This window comes from Lactuca virosa, chromosome 6, assembly GCF_052849685.1.
Source record: "Lactuca virosa cultivar CGN04683 chromosome 6, Lactuca_virosa_CGN04683_v6, whole genome shotgun sequence".
Classification (NCBI taxonomy): Eukaryota; Viridiplantae; Streptophyta; class Magnoliopsida; order Asterales; family Asteraceae; genus Lactuca; species Lactuca virosa.
The window spans coordinates 46,590,783-46,601,343 of record NC_136431.1 but is presented as its reverse complement, the minus strand read 5'-3'; the positions used below and the strand labels follow the sequence as shown (position 1 = coordinate 46,601,343).

Sequence of the window (10,561 nt, the reverse complement as noted above, 5' to 3'; positions counted from 1 at the left end):
ATAAATTTATGTATGATTAACATTTAGTCAAAAGTCATATACTTTTTATAAAAGTACGTTGCAATTTAAATGATGTAATTTACTCACTTGATGATAGCCGTTATACACATGGCAAATGATCATGACAAAAACTACAAATAATAATAATAGTGTAGGGAGATTTTCTTTTTTACAGATTCATTGAATCCATGCTTTAGATGCATGAGTTTCACAACTTACATGTAACATTTGTAATGTGAAGTCACGAATTTAACCCCCCAACATTGCACCATTGTCAAATTGTTTCAGTTTGGTAAGGTTTCGTACCCTAACAACTAGGGAGACCCGTCCCAAATGGTGGGTGATAGGCGTGCCTATCTTTTAAAGGTGCCCAAAATTTTTATGGACATTGTTAATGATATGTTAGAAAAGATCAACCTGAGAATATCATTATGAATTTTGCATCAAAAAAAGCTAGAAGTATATCTTTTTTTAAATATATGCATTTTTGTAATCGAAAATGTTACATTTAGAAGCTAGTATAAATAATTTCCTTTCAAATATTAAGTTATTATAAAAAAAAATAACGAAATTTATTTATTTTAAGAGTCTTTTTTCCTATCTCGTCATGGGCCCAAAATATATTTGAAACGACCATGCAACCAGGAATGAGCAAAATTCTCTTTGAACCTAGCCGAACCGGAACTGGAGTGATTGGGAACCGAAGATGTACTTTGGTTCGGTCCTCGGTTCCTCCATATCCATAAATTCAGTTCCGGTTCAGGAATCGAGCTCACCTCTATACCAAGTTGGACCACATACATTTTATTGGTTTTTTAAAAATTCTTATAAATAATTAATTTATTAAAATGTGATTACAAAAACTATACATTAAATTAGGGAATAATCTAATATGTTATGGCAAAACGATTAGGAGATTGTACACATTATAAATACATTTGAGCCATTGGATACATTGTCTGGTTGACCCGAATCTTTTTCCCCAAAAAAGTATATATTTTCATAAACAGTTAACACACTATTTGGAGTTTGGGATAATATGATTAAAAATTTAAGATCAAAATAAAAACGACCTGGAATAACAAATCTATCCTTTATTTTGTATATCCATCAAATTATCTTGCTTGGCTCGTGGATTTTGCTAATCTCTGTCCAGCCTACAAAGTGTTATTTTCATTTCACCAGCTATATGAAATCACCTCTTCTTGTGTATGCATCTAAAATTTGCACATTAATCATAGAACTAAATAAAAGTAACATCTGAATAACTAACTTCAACCTCTTCTTCCATCTCTTCATTTTCTTCCTCAGTATCATCCTTATCCTTCACAGGAGGAATCAAATCAACTTCAACAGTCAACGGACCTTGAGGGTTCCCGAATACTGTGGTCAACATCTGTCTATGACATTCTTCACAAAAATAAAAATAGGTAAAATGACCCTCATAAAGAAGCTTATGCACCATTGCTCCTGGTAGAATCCGATGCACATACTCACTCATTGATGGTGGCACCACCCTATCTTCCATCCCCTGTAAACAAAACAGATCAGAACATAACAGAACAGAACAGAGCAGAACAGTACAGTTTGGTGTGTACTGACCTGCCAGATATGTATTGGGCCAAGGAAACCGGTCAACTCTTGTTGTGGTCGTTTATATAAAGATTTAAGCCAAAAAAATACGCCTTTCCCTTGGTGTTTTTTCTGAACATTGAGATCACTTATGCTAAAACCCCAATTTGATACTTGCAACACTGCTTCCTCTACAAATGGCTTTACATTACCTTGTCTAACTGACTCCCCTAAATCCCGCTTCCAAAATTCTTGATATTTCACTTCTTCTATAATACCCTTGTCCTGAAAAGTGCCAACTCAGCACAATTAGAATTTTTTTATCTATTGATCAAGGTTATATAATAAGATTGATTACTAATTACCCTTGTTCCAAGTGACATTGAGAGCCACTTATCTATTCGATCAAGATTTCCTGACAAAAAGCTGCGTTTGTAGAAATACGGAAGAACTACCGGAAACTTCCGTGCTAAAAAGTACATAAATTTCCTTTTTGTTGTCCACTTGTCCCATGTCCTACGTGTCTCAACCTTATTCATGCTTGCTTCATATGGATTCACCAAAGGTGCTACCATGAAAGCACCTGTATTTTGAGTTCAAGATAATCAGATTAAAAAAAAAAAAAGTATTTGATTTAAAAAATGGTGAAATACCTGCAATTCTATCGGGAATGTACTTGAGTGCAGCCCATGTATGTATGCTTCCACATGAGTATCCAACTAACCAAAACTTGTCTGTTATATGAACAGCATATGATAGATATAACATGTCCATTGCTGATGATTCAAGGTTCCTTTGTGGGTGAGGATCACTTTCCCCAAATCCAGGAAGATCATATGTTATCAATCGAACACCAAATTCTTGTAGTAGTGAACCCTTGATTCCAGGTATTCCTGTTTAGATAAAAGAAAAAGAAAAGATTGAAAATGTAATGAATTCTAATTCCACAAAGTTATCTTTTTGTATCATGTTTTTACCTGCAAGTCTTGATGAGAGGAAAGAATGTGGTGCAATGAGGGTAAATCGAGCGGAGTCAAATGAAACGCCTTGTTCATGGTAAGCCAAGTGTCGCCCATCTGGTAATAGTATACGGGTTGCATTTGGAGGGTATATGTGTAATTTTTGTATAAGTTGGGTGGTTGTATCACTTTCAGAGGTTGCAATTAGAACTGCATGAAGTTGATTGTTGTCAGTCAGATGTGTGATATCATTCTTTTTTCATTTGTAATTTGAAGTAATCAGTTTTGAACGATTAGAAATGGCATAGCTTCATGACTTCATCAGTTTATCATCCCATCAGTTATTGAAATTCCTCAACCTTTCAAGCAATTTAAAAACTTGAAGTTATCATGTTCAAATGTGACATTAAAATCAAGGTCAAGTATATGAAGAGGAAGATGATCTTTCATAACGCAGTTAGTGCAAAAGCAGATTAAGCTAGAAAATAACTAAAGAAAATTCATCTCATCAACAGTATGTATATGTAGAAGCTGTTGATCATTCAAGCTGCGTTAACCATACGGTAATTTGCCATACTAAGGATTCTGATGCTCGATTAAAGTGATCAATGAATAACAAGAAAAATTGTGTTTATTCTGTTATAAATGAATATACAGAAACAAATTAGGTGATTGTTCTGGATTGCCTCTTTTTCCTAACCCAAATAGAAAAGACAAAGAAACCACTAGAGGAAAAAGTCAATTATTAATCATCCCTACAAAAAAGTTCAATATCCAGATCGATTTCATTTACAATTGATGAATTCTACCAGAAATGAGAGAAATAAAATCACAAATACGAAGACCGGATAAGATAATCGAATATACTATAGCTTTCCCTTCAATTTCCGGAAAAACCCACGCAAAATCGCTTACAAAACAAAACCGATATTACCTGCAATAACGACGGCGAAAACGACGGAAACCACACTCCACGAGTGCATCGGATCGCGATCTTCAGGCAGATACTCGTTTAAAAACTTCAATTTCGTACAAGCGGCCTTGCACGGACCTCCGAAATGTCTCACAACGAACGAATCATCTCTCAATATACTCTGCCTCACTACATCCCTACATCCTTTCCCAAATTCAACACTCAATTCCGCCACTCCCTTCGCGAACTCCGTCGCGTGAAACCTCCAATCCTCCTCCCTCGATACTTTCCGAAAATTGCCTCCGAATCCGACACCGACACCGACACCGGCGGCGTACGGAGGCACCACGCCGTTGACTTCATCCATAGATCAATCGTGATCCACAGCCACTTTAATCCCGTGATGTTTTGCTCATAATTGTCTGTGTGGAATTAATAGATGTGGGACTTTGCGGTGGTTGCATGAGCGGCTGGTTTGGCTGAAAGAGGGAGTGTGAAAGGGGCCAAAGTGTGAGATTAGAGAAACTAAAAGGGGAAATTCTGTAACTATGGTTAGAAGGTTGGAATGATGAATGATTAGGATCTAGGGGAACATGAAAATCAACGGCGGATATTCCGCCACGTTAGTAAAATGGGGGATAGTGGGACGGTAGCTGATGACAGCGGTGGTTGGTTTTATATGGGGCCCAAGGGTTTGCTGGAAAAAGGTAACGGCTGTTACCTGATTTTGCCGGTTTAATGACCGGACAATACTCGATACTGTATATCACCGTATAAATACAAATTAATAAATTGTTGTGATTTTGTAATATTAACAAATTGTTGTAGTTTTGTAAAAAAACTGTCACTTGTTAATCCTGATATTTAGAGTATAATATTAACATATTGTAATGTAATTTTGTAATTTAATGACAACGATGTATCCAAGTATTAGGATTAGTTTGGACCAAGGAAGGATAAGCTAGGACCGTAGGTTTTCCATTTGTCGCTTTCGAATGCAAAGTTTGCTAATGAGAGAGAGAGAGAGAGAGAAAGAAAGGATTTTGGAAGGATATTGTGAAATTAGGTTTGTAGGTTTGAAACGGTTCTTTTAGTCTTCTACGGAAGTCATGATCTCAAATACGAGGAAAAGATGTAGATTAAAGTAGTGAAATAGTATAAAAGTATGATATAATCTCAAATAGTGGTGGAACCATGAAAAAGTCCAAGATGTAATACACATGATTTTTTAGGGTAGCACGGAAAATTAACAATATGTCGAAAAATTTTCCAAAAAATTTATCTTATGTCGAAAAATTTAAATAGGTACCGGCTACCATTGGAACCTCCTTGGTTCCGCACCTAATCTCTAATAGGATGGAATGAAGACGTAGAAATATGCTAGTGAAACAGTATAATAGACATTAGATCTGGCAGTTACACAAACACGACATCAGTTTTCTGTGTACGGGTTTTAAAAATTCATGTTTATTCATGTTGACATGAATTCTAAATTCATGTTTCATGTCTTACATGTATCAAACAAGAATTTACTTGTAAAAACATAAGACACAAATTAAATTCGTTGACACGCGACACGTATAAACAATTGTAGACATGGGACATGTGATACATACATACACATATAAACATGTATATACACGAATTAAATGCATGTTTTCCTAGCTTCAATTGGTATTAGGCAATGCGTATATAAACTTGTGTAAATTTATGTCTTCATGTAAAATGGTTAAAAATTTGTCTATTTGTGTCGTAATGTCTCATACGAATTAATTATGTGTAACACCCGGAATCTTGAGGAGCAATTGTACGGAATGAATCCCATTTTGGGGATTGGAACATGGCGTGTTGGAGGAACCAACACGACGTGTCTAGTTGAGGAAAAGCACAGGTCTCATTAAGACCAACACGGCGTGTCAGTATCTAAACATGGCGTGTTGGCAGCTAGGGAAGGAAACCCTAATTGCACCCTATATAATCTCCTTAATCCCCAAGGGTTGGTATCCTTACCAGCCTCCATTGCCACTTAAACCCTAATTTGTCCCTAAAGCTTTCTTGGTGGTGTTCTTGAGCCTTAGATGGATTCTTGTGATTATTTTGCTCATCCAAAGGAAGCTTTGAAGATTGAAGGTGCTTAGCTTGGAAGGAAGATCATAGATCCAGAATCTCTCCACTTCTTGCAGTCTTTTTGAGGTATCAAGTTTGCCTCTTGGCTTGTGTATGATTAGATCTCTTCATGACTAGTTTATTATGATTTTGGTCTCCTTTTTGGGTCTTTGGACGAGTTGAGTTGTTTAAGGGCTTGTTCTTTCGGATCTGGGTTTGTTTTGGTATCCTTGAGCATAAAGGTGCAAGCTTTATGTGAGGAATGGTGTCATGCATGCTTCAAGTCCCCTATTAAGTCCCTTTTTAGCTTAAGAACTTCATTCAGTCATATATGGACGTAAACTTGGCAACTTTACATGATAATCCAACTCAAGGATGTCAGATCTATGTTTTGAGGACATGTCTTTAAGGATTAAGTGCTTATTAGTTAAGATATTGAATCTCGAGCAAACATGGCATTTTTGCAAGCCAACACGGGGTGTTGGCTAGGGATTTCCTGATTATTTGGGTGATGGGAGGAACACGGCGTGTCCTAGGGGCAACACGGCATGTTTGGTCAACATGGGCTGTTGACTTTGATTTTGACCAGAAGTTTGATCAGGGTTGACCTTGGGATGTTTTGGGCCATGTTTGGGCCTTTTGGATTGTTGAATTGGGCCTTGGCTTTGGGGCCAAGTTATAAGAGGGTAAAAAGGTCGTTTACCCTAGTTGGAGTACGCTGGGCGTACTCCTTGTACGTTGGGCGTACGCATGCAGGGGACAAACCCTAAATTTTAAGGTTTAGACCCTATTTAAACAACATTATGACCCCCCCCCCCTCTATTCTCTCATTTCTCATCCACCATTGCCCTTAGGGTGCCATTTCGAAACCCCAACCTTCCTTGAAGAGTTTTGACCCTATTGAGTGTGTGTTTTAGTGTGTGTTTGTGAAAGTTGAAGAAGAGGATCTTGGAGGAAGGAGCTTTAATCAAAGGGAACTTGTAGATCTAGAATTCTCACATCATTTCCCGCTTCTGAGGTATAAAGCTTCAAACTTTCTCCTTGTTTCCTTAGATCTAGTCTTTTTGAAATTTTGGCCCCATTTTGGTCATATAATGAGGTCTAGTGGATTCCTTCCACTACAACAATTAGAAATTGCTTCTTTGGATATTTATGAGGTCCTAAGTCCATAAAGTTAGCATATTGATGGCTTTGGATCAGCCATGCATGAGTTTAGGTCTTTATGGTGAATGTAGAATGCTAAAAGTGGGGTCTGGGTCCTTATGAGCCATGCAAAGGCCCCAAGTTCAAGATTTTATGGCTTAAGACGTTTGATAAGACTTGGATATGAAGTTTGGGCTGTTGGTTGCAAGTATTAAGCAATTAATGGAAAAGTGCTTAATGGGCACGTACGTCGAGCGTACGTATGTGTATGTTGCGCTGTAACATCCTAAAATTTAAGACCGGGTTCTTGAATTAATAAATTAAATAAATGAAAAATGATTTATATAGTTAAATCATCAAGGGATAATCATATCATTAGTTGATATGAAGTTTGGAAAGTTATAAGTGAAAATAGTAACATTTTAAAGTTAAAAGGGTAAAAGTATCAAATTTGCGAAGTTAATTGACCAAAGGGTTGACTCAGTTAGTGGAAAGGACCACTAAATTTATATAATGGATGGAGGAGGAGCTAGTATGTCAACCCTTTATATAAATGTTAAAATAATTGAAGTAATGCTAAATTTGACAAAAGTTGTAAAGTCGACGGACTAGTTTCGACAAATAGAGAACTCTGTGACTAGTGTTAACATAGTCATTTGACTAATCAGATAAAATGAATTATTTTGGGGTCAAAGTGTGAAAGATGTAAGTTTCCTTTTATTTATTGATCAAATGGTGTTAAATATGAAAACAAGGAAGGTTAGGGGTCATTTCTGCCAATTGTCGAAAGTAGTCACTAGTTAGATGGGGTTCTCTTCATTTGAAGAGAGGAGAAACGAGATTGAGTGAAAGGAACAAGGAAATGGCGATTTATATGACACGGAGGAAGATTTAGAGTAGTTATTGAGGAATCAAGCTAGGAATTGAAGATATGACGCAACATCAAGCTTGAGAGGTATAATTTCTCATCCTCTAACTCTATATTTCGAATTCAAGGTTTGGGGGAAGCTCCAATGTCGAAATTAGTTTGATTCATGGATTAGGGTTTTGGTTTCCAACCTCCCTTAAGTTGTTTTAATGATCCCAATCTCAATCCAATCATCCCATTGATGGATTTGAGGATTTGGGTGAAAACCCTCATGAACCTTAGAAACCCAAATTGGTGATGTTGCAATTTATGATGAAATGAGATTGTATTCTATGACCTAGATGATATTTGATAGCAATAAAACCAATTGGAATGCTCAAATTCATCCATGATGGTAGAATCAAAGAATAAAGATGGGTTTTAGATGGTTATGTGAGAAATTGTGACGAATACAATGAAATTCTTGGAATGTGAACATTTGATGAGTATATGATACTCATAATCATGAGTTGATACTGTCACACTCCCAAACCGAAACGGCGGAACCGTTCAGGGGCGGAGGACGTCATGTAGAGTATCACAACAATTGAATAATAGTGTAACGACGTAAATTTTAAAACAATTTTTCATTTTTCAAACACAATAAAACTCATATAATATTCTCAAAATCTCATGTGTATCAAATGTCATCACAATAAAACATATCCCAGAATCTCAAAAACATAATCCTCTGTCAGTGTGTACAAATCATGCCGGCGCCTTCCCGCGATCCTCGCTAGTACCTGAAACACATATCACATAACACGGTAAGCATAAATACTTAGTGAGTTCCCCAAAATACCACATACAACACATAAACCACTCGAGGCTATAACTCGATAAGACCCCCTGGTCAATGTGTCTCAGCGGGACCCTCCAGTCCCGTAGCTCGTTGGACCCTCTGGTCCGGTCTAGCTCGTTGGACCCTCTGGTCCGGTCTAAATCATTGGACCCTTCGGTCCGGTCTAATTATCACATAGCATACATAAATCACAATACACATAATCTCAAGTAAACACATAACACATAAGACCCTCCAGTCTGCACATGGATACCACTCTAGGTAATGTATAGTGAGAAGACTCACCTCGAGTAATCTCGGAAAGTCTCGAACTCGAAATACTGCTTTATCCTCCGCCTAATCACATAAAGTAATTTACCTCCAATTAACAACGATTCTCAAGTCTAGACTAATCCCTTCCTATAATCTCACAGAAGGGGAAAAGACCATTTTACCCCTCCAATGGTCCAAATGCCCACTTGTTGACCAAACCCTAAAAGTCAACGAAAGTCAACTCCAGTCAACGGTCCAACTTTGACCAGACTCGTCGAGTGCACTCGGGTGACTCGGTGAGTCCGCGTGTCCTATGAATCCTCATAAGGCCTCACTCGACTCGTCGAGCTAACCTTTCACTCGACGGGTTACCACTGATCACGAATCGCGGGGCAACCCGATCCGACTCGTCGAGTCCCCTTATGGACTCGGCGAGTTTCCTCCATGGCAATACTCATTTGACCTTCCGAGGTCAGATTTGTTTCTCTAACTTATAGATTTGGCCTTCTAACACCCAAAAATCACGTAAAGGTCTGAACTTAGTGTCCATGCATGGTGTATCTTGCATTATATACCATGGAAACCCCATTAATGCTTCCTAGCTTCAAAACCCTATGATTACTCGACTAAAGCTTCATACTTTCTGGATCTTTGGACCTAGAAAGGTCCAGATCTATAACACAACTAGGGAGAGGTATTTGATGCATTCAAGACCCCAAAAATGAAGTGATTCAAGCCCTAACCCCAAAAATGGAATCTACACAATAGGGAAGAAGAGGGGTTCGATTTGGTACCTCAAAATGAAGCTCCTTGCTTGACTAACTCAGAACAACAACCTCCTCTGGTCCTTCTTGCTGGAACTCTTCTCCTCGTTTGTAAAATCACACCAAAAATCTCAAGATAGCTCTTCCTCTCACTCTACACACTCAAACTCGCTAGGGTTCTCTCATCTGGAAAGGTAGTCACAATTGAAGGCCATAAGTGCCTTTAAATAGGGCTCAGTCCCAAAGATTTAGGGTTTCTGTCAATAGCGCGGACTCGTCGAGTCGACTCTCCGACTCGTCGAGTCCACTCATTAATCCGAGTCATCAGTTGCGATCCTACTCGACGAGTTTAGGCGTCAACTCGTCGAGTCCCTCTTCTCATTTCAAAAACAAATATTTAAATTATGATACCTGGAAATCCAGATGTTACAATTCTCCCCCACTAGAATCAGACTTCGCCCTCGAAGTCTCACTCTGCAAACAACTCTGGATGCTGCTCCCGCATCTCCGTCTCTGACTCCCAAGTCAGCTCGGACCCTCTCCGATGTTGCCACTGGACCTGAACCAGGGGTACCTCTTTGTTCCTCAGAACCTTGATCTTCCGATCCAAGATCGCGATCGACCTCTCAATGTAATTCAGGCTCGCATCCACCTGAATATCCTCTAGCGGCACTACCGCCGTCTCATCGGCTATACACTTCCTCAACTGGGATACGTGGAAGGTATCATGGATCTGGCCCAACTCCTCGGGTAGCTCTAAACGGTATGCTACCTTGCCCGCTCTGGCGATCACCCTGAAAGGACCAATGTATCGGGACCCCAGCTTGCCCCTCTTCCTGAATCGGATCACTCCTTTCCAAGGAGATACCTTCAGGAGTACAAAGTCTCCAACCTGGAACTCGAGCTCGGATTGCCGCCTATCCGCATAACTCTTCTGTCGGCTCTGGGCTGTCAGTAACCTCTGTCTGACCTGTTGTATCTGCTCAGTCGTCTTAAGCACTATCTTAGTGCTACCCATCACTCGCTGCCCTACCTCTCCCCAACAAATGGGAGTCTGACACCTCCTCCCATATAAAAGCTCAGAGGGAGGCATACCAATATTCGAATGGTGGTTGTTGTTGTAAGAAAACTCAGCCAAAGGTA

The 10,561-nt window shown here is 38.8% G+C and overlaps 1 protein-coding gene across 1 annotated transcript; it reads right to left on the bottom strand.

Moving 5' to 3' along the window:
• Window positions 1-1,074: 1,074 nt before the first annotated feature.
• Window positions 1,075-3,966, bottom strand: LOC145120023 (uncharacterized). Its single transcript, XM_079055809.1, has 6 exons — window positions 3,466-3,966; window positions 2,550-2,741; window positions 2,226-2,465; window positions 1,938-2,155; window positions 1,603-1,857; window positions 1,075-1,531 (listed from the first exon to the last, which is right to left on the bottom strand). The coding sequence occupies exons 1-6, from the start codon at window positions 3,809-3,811 to the stop codon at window positions 1,244-1,246; spliced, it is 1,539 nt and encodes a 512-aa protein (XP_078911935.1). The 5' UTR covers window positions 3,812-3,966; the 3' UTR covers window positions 1,075-1,243.
• Between the last annotated feature and the right edge of the window lie 6,595 nt (window positions 3,967-10,561).